The sequence below is a fragment of the Pan paniscus genome, chromosome 6 (assembly GCF_029289425.2).
Source record: "Pan paniscus chromosome 6, NHGRI_mPanPan1-v2.0_pri, whole genome shotgun sequence".
In the NCBI taxonomy this organism is placed as follows: Eukaryota; Metazoa; Chordata; class Mammalia; order Primates; family Hominidae; genus Pan; species Pan paniscus.
In genome coordinates this window covers 87,512-111,243 of record NC_073255.2, presented here as the reverse complement: position 1 = coordinate 111,243, position 23,732 = coordinate 87,512, and the positions used below count along the sequence as shown (strand labels likewise).

At 40.1% G+C, this 23,732-nt stretch overlaps 1 protein-coding gene across 1 annotated transcript in view; it reads left to right on the top strand.

Annotated features, from left to right (window-relative positions):
• Positions 1–398: 398 nt before the first annotated feature.
• The window catches only part of LOC129398388 (phosphoglucomutase-like protein 5), a gene marked incomplete at its 5' end in the record, with an annotated part of 32,567 nt that continues 9,233 nt past the window's right edge, over positions 399–23,732 (top strand). Inside the window, 3 exons of the mRNA XM_055115616.2 lie at positions 399–435; positions 10,059–10,247; positions 11,525–11,830. Of these exons, the coding sequence (XP_054971591.1) occupies positions 399–435; positions 10,059–10,247; positions 11,525–11,830 (532 nt within the window). The remainder of the gene's footprint in view (positions 436–10,058; positions 10,248–11,524; positions 11,831–23,732) is intronic.

The following is a 23,732-nucleotide window of genomic DNA, read 5'->3' as shown; positions in this document are numbered from 1 at the left end:
TTTTAAATTTCTTCATGAGTCAATCTTGGTAGGTTTTATGTGTCTGGGAATTTATCCATTTCTTCTAGATGATCCAATTAGTTAGTGTGTAATTATACCTAGCAGTTTCTTAGGATCCTTTGTATTTCTGTGATATTGGCTATGATGTTTCATCTTTCATTTCTGATTTTATGCTCTATTGAAAACATGAGGCATAGCAGGTAGGGGGCACTGGTCAGGACTTGGGGTATAAACTGGCAGATGTTAAGGTGGGTGATTCTGGTTAACTCAGAAACTCCGAAGTCCCGTGTGGAAGAATTAACTGCCTGTACTCACCTAGTAATGTATATCCTTGGTCAAAAAAGATCCAGCTGAGAATGTTGGATGAAGGGACCAAATCAATATTCATCATTATATTGAAAACAAGTCAGATTGGCTGTGGTCTTTTGACAGCAGGTCAGTGGCTAAGTCTATTTGAACAAAGTTAGGGCAGGTTCAAGGGAGAATCCTGAGATCGGTATTCTTTGTTCCATACAAACTTGCCTTTCAGTTTCTTCTCCCCATGCCTCCAGGATGTCCCTGCACAGCCCGTAGGGCCCCCTCCTTCAGTACCTTGCCTTACGAAGGGGAGAAAATGAGTTTTCCAATGTTAGCATATATTTAGCCTTCCAAAATTTTCTATTTCTATTTTAGGGGAGCTCTAGGAAAACAGCAGATTACTCTAAATCCCCAGGTAAAAATCTGAAATGGTGGAATTTCATATGACCAGGAGACATATTTTGGGGCAAGTGGGCTTTTCACAATCACTTGGACATGAAGGCATCTGCTTCTTCTATGCCTAAAATAGTCCTTCAATTTAGTAGTTTAATTCCTCTTCCTCTTTTTCAAATTTCAAGACAATACATGTAGTGACTGAACAATTTGGATCCAAGTTTCACTATTTAACTGCCAGTGTGACCTTGGGCGAGTCACTTAATCTTTTCAAGGCTCAATTTCATCATGTAAAGTAGAAGTACAAACAATCCCTGACTTAGAATATTTTGACTTATGATTTTTCAACTTTAAGATAGTTTGAAAGCAATACACATTCAGCAGAAGCTGTAACTGTTTTCCACTTCCAGTACAGTATTCATTATATTACATGAGATATTCAAAGCCCACTTTATTATAAAATGGGCTTTCTGTTAGATGATTTTGCCTAACTGTAGGTTAATGTGAGTGTTTAAGGTAGGCCGAGCTAAGCTATGATGTTTAGTAGGTTAAGTGTATTAAATGCATTTTCAGCTTACAATATTTTCATAAGTTTATTGGAATATAACCCCATTGTAAATTGAGGGGTATTTGTAATAATGATATCTCTTCAAGGAGACTTTGTGAGCCTCTCATAGGAAAATGCATACACAGATGCATATAAATATATAATCTTTCTTTTCCATACATATGATATTCTTTAAGGATATTCAAAAATCTGGAAACAGTTGCCTCCAGGGAGATAAATGGTAGTGGGTTGGGAAACTTTTAACTGTATACGCTTTTGTAACTTTTGCATTTTGAATCAGATGAATGTATAATCTACATAAAATATTAAGATTAAAACATCACCGAATAACTTATCAGGAGTTTGGTGAACATAAGGGAAGGCCACCTATGGTGGCTGTATTTTATTCAGTGTTGGTCACTGTTGGGCACTTCATAGAGCTTATTTCATTTCATCCTCACAAGCGCCGTAGGAGGAAGGGGCCCCAGAGGGATTCATGGTTAGAATAGCAGAGTAGGAGCATTTGGCAGCTATATTCTGTGTAGGTGATAACTTTAAAGATATTTTTGTTATAAAATGTTTCAAACATATAAAAAATATAGAGAAGCAGTTTTCTATAGTTATTAAATATTGTTAATGGGTAGTCACAGAAATTATCATCCAAAGTGGGATATTCTTGAGAGAAAAAGGAGGTTCTATTTATAATTATGGTGGGATAACAAACTTAAGATGAACAGCTCTGGACAAACTGGGTTGTATGGTCCCTGGAAAACAAGGATTACTGTAAATGTGAGTCCCGCCTTGTGCTTCTCTCTGTCCCACCAAAAAAATATGATCTTGATACAGATGTTCATTGTGTCAAGGCAACCATGGCAACCATGATCTAGATACACTGTTCAAGTTTTATGCTGATCCTACCTATATATGTCTCAGGAAGTTTCCAGAGTTTCCTTTGAGTGCTTCTAAATTTTGCATAAATGGTATGTTGTCCCTTGTCTCTTTTTAAAACCAGTAAGCCATTTTCCCTTCTTTTCCTGGAAAATTAAAGGAACAAAGACCAGGAAATAACAATGTATTAGCTAAGGTTCTGTTGATTGAAAGCAACAGAACCTAATTCTGGCTAGCTTAAACCATGCTAGGATTTAATGAAGAATACTGCAGAATCGTAGATACCTTATGACTGGGAAAGAGGAGGTTCAGGCAGTTGCTGGGATGTCAGCAACAGGTAGCTGTCAATTAACTGCCCCCACACCACCCACTGCTGCCGTCATCAATATAGCACACCACGATGGCTCCCAGCCTCTGTACGTCTGGGTTCCGGTGTTCAAATTCTAGAGACAGCAAGAGAAATCCCATTGAGTCAGGGATCCTTCCCTGGGTCACACTCCCTGCATATGGTCAGAAATGCAGGATTATGTACTAAAGACACAGCTAAAGAGGACCCATTTCACTGTTTTGGGACCATTTGCAGGGGAGGCAAAATTGTGAGCTACTCACTTAAAGAGGTGATAACCATAAGTTTGCAGGCAAAAAAAAATTGGAGAAGAGAAGGATAACACTATCCTACGGTTTCTTCTGAAAATGGACGAAGGGAACAGCATTTCCATTTGGAAATTCTCTCCTGGCATTTCAATATTTATGGATTCTGAATTCTGAGAAAAATCAGTTGAGAAATTAGGAAAATGGGAAGGAACGTTCTAATTTTCCTGTGAAAATTACAGCTTAATAGTCAGTATAGAGAACTTACTGGCTTGAAGAAATGCACTGACTTCAAGTCAAGCAAGATGAGGAAGCACTGACATGTGGAGATGAAAGTTAAGGTGAACAGGACAGAAGCAGTAAAGGAGCCTCAGTCAGACTTTCTTGTATCTGCTGCTGTGTTACAAGTGTGTGTTCATGGCCTTGTCCACTGCTAACAGTGAACCATTTCTGCAAATAAATATTAATGTGTTCATAGGCATAGTATATGTTTTACAAATCCTATGAGAGGTTTTCTAAGAAATGCCAAGTTTTAGAAACAAAATATGCCCTTAAATCGGCAATTTTGACAGTTGCTTCTTTCTAGTGCTATTCATCTTGCCAGGAGATCAGAATGTTATGTTATTTAAATGGTATTGGAGGGGATGATTGATGCCTTGTTTAACAATGTCATGTAAACAATGATTAAAGCATTAAGTATTTGTGGTGTTACCTTTCAATCTTTAAAGGACTTTTCTTTAGCATTTATTTTGTGATAATATTCATTTCTTTTTAATGTTTTCTCTATTAATGCTATTGGATTTTATAATCTTGTTACAATATGTTGGCTCATAATAATAATAAATCATCATTTGTTATCATATCTTTTTAAAACAGAAGACTACTAAAACTTTTCATGTAATCCTGTTACAGAAAAAAACGACTATTTGCTTGTTATTATAGTCACTTATTATTTTTCAAAAACTTGTAAGTTAAGTGTTATGAAAATCATATGAATTTGGGAATTCCCAAGTATTCTCAGAAATTCTATTTCCTTGTTCCCATATCCCAATGATTAATATCTGCCAGGAGTCGGAAAACAGTGAAAGGAAGTAACATCCTATGTTGGATACCTGGTAGGGTTAGTGAAGAAACGTTATTGCTGAGCTCTGTGTTACGCTCACGAATGATGCCATTGAGGAAGTCACGCTTGTTGAAAGGAACGCAGATACACAAAGAGTTTTGCTGCTGTCTATTGGATAAGAACCCCCTGGTCGATTACAGCTCCTACTGCAAGTTACAAAAATCAATCCAATGATAAATGAAAAGTGCCCAGTGTGCTGGGAAATAACTTATTTTTTGGCTTCAGAGGAAATTTTAGAAACAGTGCCAAGTGAAACGTAAAAACAAACTACGAAGACGTTCATGAATTTCCCACTGAAGCTGACAGCCGTATTTTAGCAGATGGAACTCCTACTATTAGCCCAACTCTTGGGTTGAAACAGTGTGTCCAGGAAACCCTATGTTAAAATGCAATGTGTTGGGGATATTGTTCCTCTATTTGCTTGAGTTAATTTTCAAATTAGTGTACTCTTGCTTAGCTGTGCTCTGAGGGAATGAACAAAAGATTGGTAAACTCTGATGGAGAACGCTGGTCAGGCAGGGCACATAGAATCCCTGGGGATGGTGGTTCCTGACAAATGGGGGAGGAGTACCTGAGCCAGGCTTTGGCTGGGCTGGAGGAACATGAAGATGGGATCTACTCACAACCCCCAAAACTGAGGGGTCCTGGTAACACATTATTTCACCCTCAGCCATGCAAATTCATTATTTTTATGGATAAAATAGCTTTAAAAAACTAATTTATATTGAAATGTTAAAATATTTATATAGAGATTAGAAATATTTATATAGAGATTATTGGGAATCCCCTCCTAAAGCCCAAACATAAAAACTACCAAAAAAAAAAATTCCGTGTAGGCTAAGATTGCAAATGACTGATGGAATGTCATTTAAATTAAACATGGAAAATATATTTCCTCTTTAATAAAGATCTAAATTCTATTCTTTTTAGGAGCCTTCAGAAATGAAATTCAACTATTAAAAAAAGTATAGAGAAGCCTTTAGAAAAGAAACTTTTCTTTTGCTGTATTATATATTAAAGAACTTTGATGAGAATAGTTCTAAAGTGTTTAATAATCGATTCCACTGATGTTTCTAGGTATTGTGGGGAACACCTAGAAATTAAATCTTCATCTTTGGCAGATCAGAGGCCTATTATTTTTAGGTAAAACAATTAAAATCTGCTTTTAATAAATCACAAATTTTGCAAGTTAGCCATTAATAGTAAGTGCTTTTCAAAGTTTGGCCCAATACATGAAAAAGCCAGAAAAACATACCTGCATTAGTTTTGCCCATCACCTTCTTATGCTGGCCTCAGGAGATTTATTAACAGCATTCAATATTTGAGGTAGGCTGGATGTGGTGTCTCATGCATGTAATCCCAGCACTTTGGGAGGCTGAGGTGGGAGGATGGCTTGAGACCAGGAGTTCAAGACCAGCCTGGTCAACCTAGTGAGCCCCTCGGTCTCTCTGAAAAGAAAAAAAATTTAGGTATCCTGTGGCTACCTCCAAAAACAAACTCCAGAGGAACTGAATTTTTTTTTTATTTCATGTGTTGGGATAATGGCTTCTTTTGCAGTTACTTACGAAGAATTTAAGGGTCAGTAAAAATATTTTTTCATCCTTAATAACATGAATTCTCTAATTTGTGTGTGATATAATGCTAGATATTGTGCCAAAAGTGTTACATAGACATAATCCATGCCCATTTTCAAAGATAATACTAATATAGAGAATAAGAATCATTATTATTGTAGTAATTATTATTTTAGTAATAGTAGTAATAATCAAAACAATTACATCAAACACTTATTAAACCCTTATTATGTGATAGGTACTGTGTAAGCAATTTCCACATATTATCTCCTTAAATGTGATCACTAACCCCATGAGGTAGGTAGCATTATGTCCATTTTATAGATGCAGAAACTGAGCTTTGAAGAGGGAAAGCAACTTGCCCAAGGCCATGCAGGCAGTCATTGATAAGGGTGGGGAGCGAGAAGTTGAAGTCTGAGATGTAAGTTCACAGACACGAGTACACAAACACGTACAAGATACTCGTATGACATGTGGGGTTGCTTGAAATATGTAATTGACTTTCCCCAGCACAAGAAAGTGTTTGGACAGATTTCAAAGGGATCTAACACTTCCTTAGAGGACTGCCTTATGACATTTTTCCATGTGCTTTTCTGCCTCTTGTCCTATACTTTTGGCATTTCTTCTGCTCTTAGAGGCAATGAGTCAACAGCATATTTTTAGCACCTCCTGTGTGCATAGAAGTGGTCCCTGACTCAATGGGAGTGTATAACTACCATGGGCCAAATCAGTGTGCTTTCCTGTTAGCCAGGGGGTTATAGAAGAACACGCTCCCCTGATTCCAACAGAACTTGCTGCCACTCTGATGTCTTCATTGTAAGGCCTCTAAATGAATGTTCAAGAAATTCATGTTAAAGGCACGTGTCATATGTGTAACTTGTAAACATTTGTGTACTTGTCTCTGTGTCCTTACACCTCAGGCTTCAACTCTTGTTTTTACCTTTATCAATGACTACCTGTGTGCTGTGTGGCTTTGGACCAATTGCTCACCCCCTCTAAAGCTCAGTTTCTGCATCTGTAAAATGGATATAATGCCATATATACATAGATATAGATATACATACACCAATATATATACACACATATGTATGTGTGTATATACATATATATATAATATACAAACTGAGATATATAATTATATAAATATTTCAGTTTAAGTTTCAAAAATCACTGGAGGGTATTTTTATAATACCCTTCAGCAATTTTACCTGCTGCCTTTGCACATTCTGGTGAATTTCTAAATGGAAGTCGGATAGAGATCAATATTTTAATGCATCATAAATAAAAAAGAAAATCACAGAATGATGTAGCTGGAGAGGACCCTGGGGATCTAGTGTTTCATGAAAGATTAATGTCCTTGATCTGTTTGTAAGTGTTTTGGAAAAATCTTCCATGGTCAAAAAAAACTTGGCAATGTTGGATTAAAGTTAAATAGGTTTTTTTTTTCCTGCAGAACTTCATAGTCTTTAATATGCTAATATGTTTTGTGAATCTACAAGGAATGAAGTGTTTCAATACTTATTTTACCCAGATTCTCATTTTGAGACAGGCTGGTCAAGCTGAGTCAGCTAGTATATTCTCTAGATGGAGATGATGGCTGATGCCTTTTTGAGAGCAAGAGAGACCCCAGGGGAAGCAAGGGTATATCAGTTGCTCCATTTCATGCCAAGGATCCTCAGTCTTTAGAGGCTCAGAGAAGGCTGAAAGGCTACTCTAGGCTATCAGGGCTACCATTCATTGTGACCCATGCTACAGAGAAGCTTTGAGCTCAGTGCAAAGGAGTGACCAGCCCTTGAGAATCAGGAAAATTTATTTATTCCTGACCTAGTCCACTGAGGACATACAAGGAATGGGGCAGGGGAGTGTCACCAGCTATGGTTACAAGCTAGTCTGATTCTCTTTCATTAAGAAAACTGGTCCCTGTGAGTTTAGATTGGGAAGCACCAGGTTAAAAAATGTTTAGGCCAGGAGTGGTGGCCACTGTACTCCAGCCTGGGTGACAGAGTGAGAATCTGTCTTAAAAAAAAAAAAAGTTAAGTGATGTCTTCTGTTGAGGACCTCTCAGAACTTTTAATATGAAAGTGTGCATTGTGAAGAATGGGAGTAGAGTGTACAGGAGTTTTAAAAGCTACTTGGTCATGAAACTGTTGCTTTGTGCAGGATTCGAGGGGCACTAACATTCTGAGGAAAATATGTTGGGAAACATTGATCTAATCCAAACTTCTCATTTTACCAGCAAACCACTGTGGGGCCCTCTAAGTTTCCTTTCTCCATCATTGTGACAAATTCATTGGAATTAATTCAATTAAACCTGGGGTCAGCTTTGAAGAGATTTATTTAGCAGGTAAATCTGTTTTGTACATTTTGAGGGAGTTCTGAGTTTCCATAGTCAAAAACCACAGATCAATTTAACCAACCTTTATGGAATATCACCTATGGCCCAAAGACCCTTTAGCTACAGTGATGGTCTACAAAAATATAAACTGTAATTCTTGCAATACAGAAGATTAGTAATAATGGTAAATATAATGACGATGACACCATGAATAGCTAACATTTATTGAATGCCTTTCTATTAGTCAGGCACTTTACTAAGTATTTTAATCCTCCCAACAATTTATGAGGTAGGGATTATAATAATTCCCATCTTATAGTGAGGACACTGAGGTTAGGAAATTATCCTAGCCTAAATGTTAAGTATAAGCATGAATAGAAAGGTGTTATCAGCCTATAAGACATTCCTTTATGAGTGATACAAAGTCCTATATAAATTCAGAGAAAAGAAAAGTGGTTTTAGAAATCCTTGATCAGTGAGTGTGAAGCATGTGGTGGCCCGGTTACTGTTTGGTTGCCCATCTGTCCTCCCTCTGGGGATCAGCACCCCCTTACTTTGGAAGAATTGTTCTCCTTTTCACTGTAAGGTTCTTTCTGGCTATGCGATGGGGCACATTGCCTCAAACTAGCCCTGTTCCCGTCTTTGAGAACCTTGAAATTGGAACCAAGGGAAGAGGATTGCCTCTTGAATGGTAATTCTCTAAAATCTAGTCTGAGGTGCTGGTGCCTAATCCCTGGGTCTGTGGAAGGAGCTGGGCTGTGAGAGGGGAGAATGATGTTGATGTCAAGAGAGAGGCAGGTGCTAGGAGCAGAGAGATGGAGGCCTGGAGGGTTTCTGGGCTTCTCTGAGGCTTAGGGTTTGGATCATTGTCTTCGTTACTGGAACAAAGGATTTACCATACCTGCTCTTCTGGGAATGAAACTGTCCTGCTTTGCAAAATAAAGTGTCATTAGAAAGAGATCTTAAAAACCCCACACCGGCCGGGCGCGGTGGCTCACGCCTGTAATCCCAATACTTTGGGAGGCCGAGGCGGGCGGATCACGAGGTCAGGAGATCGAGACCATCCTAGCTAACACGGTGAAACCCCGTCTCTACTAAAAATAGAAAAAATTAGCCGGGCGTGGTGGCGGGCGCCTGTAGTCCCAGCTACTCGGGAGGCTGAGGCAGGAGAATGGCGTGAACCCAGGAGGCGGAGCTTGCAGTGAGCTGAGATCGGGCCACTGCACTCCAGCCTGGGCGAAAGAGCAAGACTCCGTCTCAAAAAAAAAAAAAAAAAAAAAACCCACACCATAGACAGGTGCACAGATCCGTAGAAGTGTTAAAGTTCTGTGTGTTGGATGCTAAGCCAAGACTCTTAAGTATGTTCTAAAGAGAAACTGGTGTGTGTAGGCTGTGCACTCCCAGGGAGATAAAAAGTTAGGAACTTTATGGGTTGGGCTTGGTGGCTCCCACCTGTAATCCCAGCACTGTGGGAGGCTAAAGTGGGCAGATTGATTGAGCTGAGGAGTTCGAGACCAGCCTAGGCAACATGGTGAAACCCCATGTCTACAAAAACTACAAAAATTAGCTGGGCGTGGTGGCATGTACCTGTAGGCGGGAGGATCACTTGAGCCCAAGAGGGAGAGGGGGCAGTGAGCCATGATTGTGCCACTGCACTCCACCTGGGTGACAGGAACTTTATGGGGAATGGGATATTGGAGACTGAGTAGAGACTAGAGGAAAAAAAAAAAAAACTACCTCCCCAACTGGCCACACTATTCTTTTAAAAAAATGTTAATTGACAAATTAAAATTGTATGTATTTACGGAGGTATAATGTGATGTTATGATATATGTATACATTGTGGAATAATTAAATCCAGAGAATTAATAGATTCATCACCTCAAAACCTATCTTTTTTGTGGTGAGAACATTTGAAATTTATTGTCTTAGCAGTTTTGAAATACACAATACTTCATTGTTAACTACAGTCACCATGCTGTGCTGTAGATCTCAACAAAATGTATTCTTCCTGTCTCAACTAAAACATTGTACTCTTTGACAACATTTCCCCATTCCTCTCATCCCCTCCAAAAACACCCATTCTTTATGTTGAAGAGAATGGCTAAAAAGTCCCAGCAGGTTTCAACTGACGGCTTCAGTTGTTGTCCCATCACACTTCAATGTTATTAATAGAAAGGGGAGGGGCAATACATAATTCGGACAGGCGGAAAGTACCATTGTAACCACTTTCCTGACTTCACAGAAAAAGTCCTCTTGTTTTCATCTGTAAAATGGGAACTGCGTGAATATCATTCTTCTTTTCTTCAGCCTCCAAAGAAAAAACAGATGCAAAGCCTTTTATCAATTGCAAAACAGTATACAATGTGTGTTTTTACTCACAGTTGTCTTACTGTGACCAAACACTTTATAAGCCTGCGGCAAGTCAGCCTTATTCTCAGGAAGTGGACAATATTTGGGGAAGGAGAAGCAGCAGGATCTTTCAGGACAGTAGCTTTGGTGGGTCCAAAAATTCCTTGAGCGAAATGGGAGACAAAACTTTCTTCCTGCTTTGGGGTTTATCCTGTTAGTCTTTTCTCTCTTCACTCCTATTTTCTATGGAGAATTTCCTGGTTTTGGAGTTTGGGTGCGTTTTATGGAGAGGAGGCAGATCATCTTTAGCTCCAGCAGAATGAAAGGATACATGCAAAGGAACCTAGCACAGTATGTGGTACCCAGTTCCCCTTTAACTTGGCTTTATTCATTCACTCCTGGTAGGGCATTAATAAGGGATTTAGCCCCCTCCTATTGAAAACGATTAATTCAGGGAAGAGTTCAGACAGTGTGGACAGATACAGTGTAGGCCAAGCCTGTTTCTAAGGCAGGAGCTGGGTAGGGAGGGTGAGAAGGGCGAGAAGAATAGGGAAATATGTGTCGTCTGTGTTGCTGCTGTTGCAACCACCACAACAAACAAACAAGTGAAAAAAAAAAAAAAAGAATTGTCCATACTGGAAAGTGTGCTGTTTTGGAGGAGGCTGGGGAAAGTGTGGATGGCTCGAGTGGGTCCTGTTGGATTGAAGTCTGACAGTGGTGATTCCCTTCAACAAATGGTCGGGGTGGGAGGATACACACACACACACACACACACACACACCCCACACGCAGCGCCCAGCCTCCGATTTCAGCGCTGGCAGGAGATAACCATTCTTAGCTCGCCTTTCCAGGGTTATTTTTGGCTGAGGCTGTTCGCTGATGGCAAAAGGTTTCAGCCCCCTCCCAAATCCCTCCCCGTGCTTGTTCTAAAGAGAAACTGGTGCGTTTAGGCTGCGCACTCCCAGGGAGGCAGGGGGACGGGCCTGGCGCCGGAGAGGAACCCGGACTCTGCCCAAAGTCTCGCCGCCCGCCGGCTGTTTTCTGGCGGAGGGTGTGCCCCGGAGGGCGGCGATCGCGCGTGAAGGCTGGGGCCAGGCGCGGGTGCAGGCGTCACCGGGGTCAGGCTAGCAGGCCCTGGAATCAGGCTTTTGGGACACCCCGAAAGTGAGTCCAACTTGGGGAGAAACTGAGGGCACCTCGGGCGGTCTGGCAGCGGAGAAGGTGGGCGGGAGAAAACTTTACAGGAAGGCAGAAGCAATCTCCGCCGAGGGAGTCAGCGAGCGGCCGCGCGGAGAGGAGGGGCGGGCGGTCCCCAGGAGGGCGGGCGCAGGGCGCAGGGCGCCGACCTGCCGGAGAAGGGGCCCGGGCCCGAGGCGGAGTCCCGGCGCGCGGCCAGGCTGGCGGAGGCCCCCGGCAGGCTGCAGATTCCCTCCGGCCCCGGGAGCCGCAGCAGGACCGGCCAGGAGGCGCCACGGAGGGGAGCCCCATCCCGGTGCTGACAGTGCCCACCGCGCCCTACGAGGACCAGCGGCCGGCCGGCGGCGGGGATCTGCGGCGACCTACCGGCCTCTTCGAGGGCCAGCGCAACTACCTGCCCAACTTCATCCAGAGCGTGCTGTCGTCCATCGACCTGCGCGACTGTCGGGGCTGCACCACGGTGGTGGGCAGCGATGGCAGGTACTTTAGCAGGACAGCCATCGAGATCGTGGTGCAGATGGCCGCGGCCAACGGGGTGAGTGTCCGGATGCCCCTCGCTTCCTGCCGTGCCGCCGCCATGCCCTCTCCTAGCCCTTGTCCCCCTGCTGCCTCCGGGCCCAGCTGGGAGGCCCCTGCCCGGCCCCGGCTTTTCTTCCTCACTCCCGCGTCCTCACCCTCCAGCGCCCCACTCCCGCCGTGCTCGCAGCCTCCCCGGCGCACCCCAGACACTGGGTTCTATTAGTACCCACCGCCCCCAAAAGCCTTGAGGGGTGTCCGTCGTTCCTGGAGCCACTCCGGGCGCCCTGGACTCTTCTCCGACTCTGCACACATCCCGCACCTGCTCATTTTTCTTTCGGACATTCTCTTACCCGGCCCTGTAGATTCCAAGGCAGCTCCCAGTTTTCCACATTGTTCCCAACGCGTTCACTGCCCACAGTCCCCACACAAACTTCTTTCCCAGGCTCACAACATAGTCCCTCTGCCCCGTGCCCTTTTTGCAATAATCTGCCAGTCCCCTAAGTCTTAGCTCTGCCTATTTAACAGTAGTGGTGTCTCAGAACACACGCATACACACACACACACGATCCCTGACATATTTGGCAAGAGTAGGCCCTGAAGGTTTTTAATATTTTGGTTCTTTAACCCAGTGGAATTATTGAATGATTTATTTAATTAGAGTAGGGATGGAGTGGATCCATTTGTTTGATGCTAAACAGCCTGAGCTCGCAGTTCCCAGGGGGCATATCTCTAAATGGTCTGAAATGAGATTTGCAGTGATTTTCTTAATGCAATTCCCAACTTCTCTCCAAATGCCTTTTGACATTTGCCAACATTTCATGCCTCTTCCCCTTTCTCTTTTCATCCTTGTTTTCTCTCCCTTCTCCCACGACCTCGGTAGTCTTCTGCAATCCAGATTCTCAGACCTCGTGTTTTTCTCCCTCTGCCCCTTTCCTCTCTGTCCTATAACTAGAAGCACCTTTTGGCATAGACCCGTATCCCAGTTTCCTCTTTCCCAGGTCCAGCAGCATCTCAAGGACATCTACAAGAGGGATACCTAACTTCAGGGGTCTCTGAATGATATGTGGGAAACATCGTCTAAAAAAGTAATTTTATCCTTATTCATGCAACCAGACCCACACTCATAGAACTTTTCTTTAAGGGGAGTGTCTTGCAGATGTATAAATGAGTGTTAACACCTTTAAAAGCGAAACTGAACAATTCCCTGGCATTTGAATTCCCTCCTTCCTTCCCAACCCTCTCCTTCTCATTTTCTCATTTATTATTAAAAACATTTTTAAAGGATCCCCATGCTTCATATTTATCTACTATAATTCCTCCTTCTTGGTGTTGCAGGGATGGGGAAAGGATTTTTTAAAAAACACAATAAAAAGCAATTGGGAGAAATAGGGCCAGTGGTGTTGGGGTGGGTAGTGGAATTGTGATTTTTGACTCCAGTAGACAATGATGCTGGATATATGGGGTTTGATTTCTCTCTGGCTACTCACTTGAGATTGATGAAGTTTGGCTAGAATCAGGGAGTTGAAGAGAGGTTGACAAATGGTCTTTCACTCTTCTCTGACAGGCTGTTCCTGTGGAGTGATGGAGAATAATGAGCCTTGGGAGAGCTATGGGAGCTCTCATACTCCTTCCCGAGCCAATTTTTTAGGGAGTGAGAGAAACATGGCCTGTCCAATACTTGTTGTGGGTCAAGATATTTTTGAAGCTACGGTTGTTGATTTGCATGGGAAAATTATTATATCTTATTATTTCTTGTCCCACTTTACCATAAGGGCTCCTCAGCTTCTTACTTCAATGGGTCTTCCATGACAAACACACTTTATTAACTCTAAGAGTGGAATTTATTTTAACAGATAATTAGCATAGGTCAATATATGCTTAAAATAGAGTCAAATTAAACCTACTAGCTGTTATAAAGGACAGATGACAAAATCCACATAGAAGCATCGACTCTTAAATAATCTGAAAGTACTACTTCTAAGAGGGGCGGGCATGGGTGAAGGGAATGGTGGACATGTTTCAGAATTTCAAACGCCAACTTTAACCAATCGTTTCCTTATTTTGTTCACCTTCTTGGGGGCTTATGCTAAAGTGAAGTGAATAGCCATAAGGCTGGCTTCAGGAGAAAGGTGATCTAAAAGAACTGGATAATTATAAGCAAAATTGGTCTCGAATGATTGAAAATTGATGAGAATGTGCTTGTCTCCTGATTTGGCATCCTGAGTTAGACTCAGGAATACTGAACATGGATCCCAAAGGCTTTGGTCTTTTTTGATATCCTATTGGATAATCATAAGCAGGCTAGAAAAATAGGAAACTAGAATTTATTCTCTTTGAACTGACAAATCTGACCAGTGGGCTGCATTCTCTATATCTGAAAAATCTTGGTTTTGATTGAAAAAGTTAATTTTACAAGCAATTTTCTTTTTTTAAATTAAATTTCTTTTTTTTTTTGAGACAGGGTCTCACTTTGTTGCCCAGGCTGGAGTGCAATGGTACAGTCTTGGCTCACTGTAGCCTTGACCTCCCCAGATTCAGGTGATCTTCCCACCTCAGCCTCCTGAGTAGCTGGGGCTATAGGTGCACGCCACTACGCACAGCTGATTTTTGTGTTTGTACTACTCATAGGGTTTCTCTGTGTTGCTCAGTCTAGTCTCAAACTCCTGATCTCAAGAGATCTGCCTGCCTTGGCCTCCTAAAGTGTCATGAACCACCATGCCCAGCCTACAAAGCAATGTTCTAGGAAAAACTACAGTTACTCTTTGATTATGTAATTGCTGGAGAAGAAAAGCATGGCATTTCTAAAATGATGAACTATATTACTTATATTTTAATATCTCATAAAGTTTGAAATAGACATTTCAAACATAAACATGTATAAAAATTTTTATAAATTAAAAATATAAAATAAAAAACATTTTACAATTATTTTATTATAAAATTATTATAGAATCAAAAACATTATAAATTTAAACAACTTTTTAAAAAATTTATTTTGGGATTTCCCATGGAGTGATGGAGAATAATGAGCCTTGGGAGAGCTATGGCAGCTCTCATACTCCTTCCTGGGCCAACTTTTTTAGGAAATGGGAGAAATATACCCTGTTCAATGTTTATTGTGGGTCAGGATATTTTTGAAGCTATAGTTGTTGATTTGCTTCAAACTTTAAAAAAATTATTATAAAATTATGGGATGTAAAAAAATTTATTATAAAACTTTGAAATTTTCAAACTTTCAGAAAAGCAGAGAGATGAGATTAATGGCACTCACAGGCAAGCATAGAACATAGATTGTAAACATTTTGCTATATTTGTGTCATGACTATTTTTTGCTTGTGTTTGAAAGTATATTAAAGAAAATGATATTTTACCCCTAAATTCTTTAGTACAGATTTCTAAAAAAATAAGAACATTTTCCTGTATAGTTACAAAATCATCTTTTCAAACAAAATAAAAAATGGCTTTTTTATATCATTTATTACCCAGTCCACATTCAGATTTCCTCAATTATTATGAAATGTCCTTTTATTTTTTGAGACAAAGTCTTGCTCTTTCACACAGCCTGAAGTGCAGTGAAACAATCATAGCTCATTGCAGCCTCAAACTCCTGGGCTCAAGTGATCTTCCTGCCTCAGCTTCCTGAGTAGCTAGGACTATAGGTGCACACCACCATGCCCAGCTAATTTATTGTTTTTGTAGAGATGGAGGTCTTACTACATTGCCCAGGCTGGTCTCAAACTCCTGGCCTCAAGTGATCCTTCCAGCTTGGTCTCCCTGAAATATCTTTTGTGGCTGGTTTGTTCAAATTAGTTTCTTCTAATCAAGGGACACACATTGCATTTGATTATTTAGCTCAAGACTTTTTTAACCTGGAAAATACCCATACTCTTTGTTTATGTATTTATTTAGTGAAATTGACTTGTTGAAAAACTAGTCAGTTGTCCTGTAGAATATTTCCCCTTCTGGAATTTTCTGGTTGCTTTTTATGGTGTCATTTAACTTTTCACTCTGTTTTTTCCTGGTTAACTGGAAGTTAGTTCTAAAGGCTTTTAGGCCTGCTATAACAAAATACCAAAAACTGGATGACTTATAAAGAACAGAAATTTATTTCTCACAGTTCTAGAGGCTAGCAAGTTTAAGATCAAGGAGCATGTGGTTTTGATATCTGGTTAGGACCAACTTTCTGGTTCATAGATTGGCCTTCCTGCTGGGCCCTCACATAGTGGGAGAGACTAGCTAGCCCTCTGGGGCCTCTTTTATAAGGGCACTAATTCCAATCATGAAGCCTCTGTCCTTATGATCTAATGACCCCCTAAAGGCCCCACCTTTTAATACCAGCACCTTTGGGGTTAGGATGTCAACATATTAATTTTGGGAAGACATACACGTTCAGCCCATTGCAAGGTTTAGTTAGATTCAGGTTCAACTTCTTTTTTTAAAGACTATTTCATAGGCAATAATGTGTATTCACATCCCATCATTAGTGATGGTGAGATGATCGCAAGGTTAGGGTGATCACTGCCTATCTCCTCTGCTATATTCCCCCTTGGGTCAAGCCAGTAGTCTGTGACGTGAACTTTGTACCATGTGTATATTCAGTTATATTCTGTATCAATAGTTACTTGATTGTTTTAGCATTTATTAATGATCCTTGCTTGAGTTGATTATTTCATTAGGGGTTTCAAAATGGTGAATTTCTAATTCTCTAATTCTATCTACATGTTTTAGCTGACATTTTTCTATAAGCAGACCATTTTCTTCACAACTGGGTTATTTGGCTACCCTGAAACATAGTTCCTTCCGGGAAGGCAGAACATGTTTATTTCTGTCTTTTAAAAATTACTGGTGTTTGGAGTGAAGATTAGGTGAGCTAACTACCTCCACAGGTGACAAATGAATTTTGTTTTGTCTCACTTTTGCTTTTTTGAATATCACTGTGGCTGCTTGGATTTTTATATTTAATTTGAATGGATTAGGGAATAAATGAGAAGATAGGTTTTATCTGTTTCTGTAGTTTTTATGTGGCTGTGTGAACTTACTTTTAAAAATTCCCAGAAATATTTTAATTCCCCTTTAAAGATATAAACTATGTCTTACTATAAAGCAAAAGAAAAACCAATCATGTGAAGAGTAAATAGTATCGTTTAAACGAATTGTGGTTAAGCTTAGTTTGTAACTAATTAGTTTTTTATTTTCTTTCTACTTTTATCTGCTTCAGAGCCTCTTCAGTGGTTTAGATCTTCTATGTGTCAAATTATTCTAATCTCTTAAAAAGTTTAAGAGCTAAAATACAACACAATGACTACAAGAATGCCTTTGTCCTTTTCTGGGTAGGTACACCTAAGGCAACTTCTTTTTCTCTTCTTTCTTCTCTTCTTCTTTCTTATTCTTAAATCATCTTCAATATTGGACAGATGACAGCACTATGCCTGCCTCAAGAGGTTTCTGACTTTTTCTTTTTCTTTTTTTTTTTTTTTTGAGATGGAGTCTTGCTCTGTCACCCAGGCTAGAGTGCAGTGGCACAATCTTGGCTCACTACAACTTCTGCCTCCTGGGTTCCAGTGATTCTGCCAACTCAGCCTCCTGAGTAGCTGGGGTTACAGGCATGCACCACCACGCCTAGCTAATTTTTTGTATTTTTACTAGAGACGGGGTTTCACCATGTCGGCCAGGCTGGTCTTGAACTCCTGACCTCAAGGGATCTGCCTGCCTTGGCCTCCCAAAGTGCTGGGATTACACGTGTGAGCCACTGCGCCCGGCCGTTTCTGACTTTTTCTGAAGTCTTCTTTCTCTGGAGATGACATTATATAATAGCACTGTTCAATAGAAGTTTCTTTGATGATGGAACTGTTCTATAATCTGCATTGTCCCATCCACTAGCCATATGTGACTACTGTAACACTTGAAATGTGGCTAGAGCAACTGAAGAACTGAATTTTGCATTTTACTGAATTTTAATTAATTAAAATAGAAATGCAAATAACCGTAAGTGGTTAGTAGCTACCATACTGGACAGCAAAGATCTATAATTCAGCATTTAAAATCGATTTTGTTTTGTTTTCAAAAATGGAGTCAGACTGTTACAACCCAAAAGAACTGTAGGTTAAATTAAGCTAAATCACCAAATACTACATACACATTTGGGAAATCCAAACCAGATTTTTTCATGTGATAACCACACCCTCTTTTGACTTTAGCCTTGGAGGTAATGGAGTATGGCAGAAAAAACCCTGTATCAGCAGCTGGAAGACTCATCTTCTTTTCCTAGCTCTGCCATATATTGACCAAAAGAGTCAAAGTCCATTCAGATGGTTGAGGGGCCTTGGAATTTTGTTTTTGGTTTTCACATACAAGTTGGAGGGCAGATGCATTAACCTCTTGAAATACCCAGAAACCACTTGTTTCCTCATCTAAAAATCAGGTATGACAGGATCATTTAATTATCCTGCAAATCAGATGAAGCACTGCATATGAAAGCACTTTGTAACATCGATAGCACTGGGAAATGTAAAGACCTTTTACTGAAATATGAAGGTGTATGGTCAACTGAATATATCTCAGATAGTTATGATTTGACTGTATATATTGAATATAACCTGTAGTGGGCCCCTTGGTAAACAGCTTACAGTTTTGTTGCAAGTTTTAGCCAAGAGAAAATTTATTTGTTGACTAGTCATGCCCTTTATTGGCCACACGATGAGCAGCAAAGATATTAACACACAGTGCACCTTGCAGAATTCAAGAATGTCTCAGTGTCTTGTGAACTAGGAAGCTGAAATGCAGTGTTATGCAGAAGGCTGGCTCAGTAGGAGCCTTGGGAGTGTCCTCCAGATAGATGTTTGTGCAGGTTTTATTTGATTCCAGTTGGCCATGAAAAGCTGGTTGCTCTAAAGAATGAGAATATACTTGGTTTTGCATTTACTAGAACTATCTGGGGAACAAATCTTGGGGTGGAAGAAAGAAGGGAGGGAGGGAAAGCTGTGCTTCAATACCTAGGGCTTCTTTCCTGGAATGGATCTGAGAATCTGGGATTGGGTGGCTAATATCTCATCTCTAGAAGGGAGAAAGAACTGGGTGGTGATGGCTTTGTATTTTCTATTGGAGTTCACTACAGAATAGGTGAATGGAATGGGCTGCTATGATCCAGACATTAGGGAGGACAGGTTTGTGATACATTAGAAAACTTGAATGAGCCCTTCTATGATTCTCTCTTCCCTCTTTCTGCTTCCCGTTCTTAATCACCATCCGCAGGTTGTGGAATTAGCAAATCTATTATGTGAGCAATAGCAAACTTACAGGAGCCCTTGGCTCCATCTATCTCCCTGTTTGTGTCAGTTCCTTCTGGATGCTTTTAGTCTGTGGTCTTCATTCACTCTTTTTCTGGGGAAGTAAAAGGAGTGGGACAGATTATGAGAACAGCTGGGTCCTCCCAGTTGCTGGGGTGGTTATTTTAAGCTTTGTTTAATGTGTCCAGAGACCCAGATGGCATTTTTAACTAAGCTGCTTTATTAAATCTTGTGATAAAGCATAGTGATGTTTATTGAAAAGGCAGACACACAACAGCAACATTATGCGTGAAACTTGCTCTAAGAATTTTCTATAACATCTGTTCTCTTTGAGCCTTTTGTGAACTCTGGAAGTTTGCTAGTTTCTATACAGACTTGAGGACAAGAAGTTGGAACCCACTTTTGGAGATGTCCAAGCATAGGTATTGGAATCATTAATCCTAACCCTCTCAGTTTTAAGGCCCCGGATACCCTTCTGTTAGACAACAGTAACATGAGCAGGCACTGTAATAACATTTAAACAAGATTATTTGGAAATAATGGACAAGAAAAATTAGTATAAATTGTTTGGGGATTTTAAAATTAAAGATAAAAAGCTAGGGCTTCAATGACCTGTGCCAGCCTATAGCCTTAAGAGTCAATTTGCAAACACTCAAGATTTGGCCAATATGCCTCTACTACTTCTACTTAACACAGTCAAAGGGAAATTTTTAGATTCTTTCATCTGATTTGACTCTCTTAGTTACGAATAAGAGGATATCTAGAATATATATGTGACTTGTTAAAATGAAAATCCACCTTCTCTGAGTCTTCAAATATCTTTCATATCTTACATTTTTAGTCACATCAACTTTTGAAGTCATGTCCGTAGTTGTATGAAAAGAGAAATTTCAGGAACATTCAACCTCAAAAGTTCTTTTTCTTAGTCTGAAGTCATAGAAGCATTTGACTTTTACTTTCTCTTTTTAAGTTTGTACTAGTAGGTATTTTGTATAAATATAATATTTAATTATTGCCTTTGTATTCTTTTTCTCTAGTAAACATCCTGGTTTTTAGCTATCAATATGTAGTTTTACATTTAGGGATTTCTAATGGAAAGAGAAAGGAATCTGAAATCAGAGGACGAGAGTTTATTCTACTTGACCAAACACATACAAAATACTGGAAGGAGAGTTTTACAACAAATATTTAATATCTATGACATGTAAAAAGTTTTTTGAAATCAAGAAAATTCAAACAATTCAATACAAATATCATCAATAATAACACATGAACAGGTGGCCAACCTTATTAATAACCAGAGAAATATAAATTAAAACAACCCATCAACTTGTAAAAAAGATGAAATTACCCAGAGTTGGTGTAGGTGATGGAAAATTGTCATGTTTGTATACTGTTCATAGAAGTTAAATTGACATAACTTTTTGGTCAGGCAATTTGGAAGTATATATCTAAATTAATAGAGTAGTTTTCTAATAACCTGGGAATCTCTTAATCTAAGAATCTTTACTGTAGATTTTTCTAGAACAAATGTACAAACATCTGTGTACAAGGGTACTCACTGCAGCATTTTGCTAAGGAAAAACTCAGAAAAAATCTATATGTTCAACAGAGAACAGGTACATAATTTATGACACAACTGCACTATATACACCACTAAAATAAAGGATGTAAATTTATAAGTAGTATGAAAAAGATGTGAATGATAGCTTGTTGGTGAAAAACAGCAATGACTGGAATATTGTGTGTAACGTAATCCTGCTTTTCTGTATATAATGTAGGCATAGAAAATAGGATTGAAAGGACATACTCTAGTCAACAGTGTATATAGCTTGGGTGGAGGGGCTGTATAATGGGGAAAGAGAGTCCCTTTTCCTATCTATTCCATATAAATCTCTGGATTTAAAAGATCATACATGCATATGCATTACCTTCAAAATTAAAATGATAAAGACAAAAGGAGAAGTTTTGGATTTGAATCATGATACTACTGTTTGCAACTTCTATGACCGTGGGGAAGTCGCCTAGCCTCCTGGGGTTTATTTCCTCATTTATAAAAATAGGGAAAGTAATAATACTTGTCTACATATCTTCTAGGGTTGTTGGGAGGATTGAATGTGATAATGGGTTACAGCGTTATGAATTATTTATTCATATAACACAATTATTATAAAAATATTTTGCTCTGATTAAAATAAAAGAAGGACGAGATCATGTGTGTTTTTCAGTCCCAGTAGCTTTACTAACCAGAAAGCGCCTGCTGATGTGGTGATCACAGTTGCTTTGGTGCAGCTTCCTCTTGACTTTTGGCATTTCTCCATGCTGCTAGCTAAGGCTGAGGTGGCGACTGTGGAAGGTGTGATCTCCTCCCCCTCCCAGCACACATTTGTGTGCATACTCACACTCATGCACACACAAACACACACATGCACACTCTATCACAGTACATGAGGTGGCAGCAGCTGCTCCGGCATAGACTTTCACACAACATAAAGGGCTTTTTTGGTGTGGTCTGTGCATTATTTCCTGTTAAGCATGAGCTGAGTCAGTGCCATGCTTTTCCATCTGAAACCTTTCTGAGGCTCAGGCTGTGTTAAGAGCAAACCCTCTCCCCTCCATGCCCACCCCATGGCCCTCTACTGAAGCCAGATCATAATCTGCTCATTTCATGAGGATTTTCAAACCGAATGGACTGGGCCATGTGAGAGATCACTGAAAGGAACAGACCAAGCAGAGGCTAAGAGACTCCACGCTAATCTGCTGAGTCGTCTGAAAATGCACAGCTGTGGGAGCTCACGGTGCTTTAAAGTACTTTGGCAGGATGTTTGTTCAGGGGGCCTGTTCCTGCAGCCCTGCTGAATGTTTGGTTAGGAGGCATAATCATTTTTTGGACAGGATCTCCCAAATGTAAAGTGATAGATGCTAATGTGGAATATAATACAGAAGATCCAGCTTGGGTGTCATAAATAACAATAAATTGTTTAATCTTGCTGAGTTGTAAATCTATGATTACCAGAGGTCTTTAGTTCACTGGAACATAGTATGGGGGCAGGGGCACTTAGCAAATAGGCAGTTATTATTTTCCAACCAGACAGAAACTGGTCTGATGGAAGTTATCTAAAAAGGCATACACATGTATTTTAATTAATTGTGACAATTACTCAGAGAAAACACATGGCCCTAAAGAGGCTGAGGGGTTTTTTTGTTCTACCTATAAATGTATATGTATATTCACCTATATTCTACCTATGTATAAGTAAGAGAATGAGTTTTTGTTTTGGGGATATATATTTATACGTATCTATACAGATAGATATACACATACTTAATTTCTGTCTACCTATTAAGGTGTGGTGCCAGATGGAAAGTATTTCTAAGCATTTAGATAGCTTATTCTATAGCATATGTGTGCATATAGCCCCCCCATAAAGCTTTGTCTCTTTTCTGGATATATTTAACAAGAGGCTAGAACAGAGTCCAAAATGTCAGAAATGTTTGAACATTCCATAGAAATGAAGGAGGTGTTTCCAAATGACCTATGTTTCTATGGCAATAAATAGAACTTGTGCTGCGTTGGATGGATCAGGAGTAAGGAATATAAACAGTGTAAGTATGACTATTCCAGGCAGAAATCTACCTTGTAAGAACAGCTTTGTGCAGTGAGCTCAACAACATTGATCAGTTAGCAGTCCGGTTCAGTACAACATTGATCAGGTAGCAAGCCGGTTCGGCAGTGCCAGTCGAAGACACAGATGGGGACAATCAAAGAAGATGCAGGTCAAGACAAGGATGCAGACATGTACCTGTCATTACCATGGACTTCAGCAGCTTCTTAGTGAGCAGGTTTATGATCAAAGAAGAAAGACATCGTTGATATGTAAGCATGTTACAATTAATTTGCTGTTTAGTTATTAGCAAACTACATCCAGTTTTTAGTTTTTAGGTTTTTTTTTCTCTTTTCTTTTTGAAACAGGTTCTTGTTCTGTCATCCAGGCTGGAGTGCAGTCGTTATCCAAGCTCACTGCAGCCTTAAACTCCTGGGCTCCGTGGATCCTCCCACCTCAGCCTCCCAAGAAGCTGGGACTACAGGTGCACGCCACCATGGCCAGCTAATTTTTCTTATTTTTTTGTAGAGATGAGGTCTTGCTGTATTGCCCAGGCTGCTCTTGAGCTCCTGGCTTCAAGCCATCCTCCTGTCTTGGTTTCCCAAAGTGCTGGGACTATAGGTGTGACTCACCATGCCTGGCCTACATCCAGTTTAATTTATACTACAGTGTGGGTTTAGTCCTCAAACATGTTTTTGTTTTACATATAAAAATTTGAGGTAAAAGAACATTTTTACATTGGTCAATAATGGTACATTTAAACAATGGACGACTATATCCATTAAAATCGTGTTGTGGAAGAATATTCAGTGACATGGAAAGATTGACTCAAGGGCAAGTGAAACGTGTCAAGAGTCTGTTAGGTACTAGACACTGTAAACTGGGTCTTGGCTGTGTTACTTGCTTACATCCTCCATCATGTGATCTTTTAGATAACAAAATCGAGATACATAGGGATTTGGGATCTTGTGCAAAGTCACCCAGGCAGTAGGTGGCAAAGTCAATTCTTACATTCTTTCCCATTG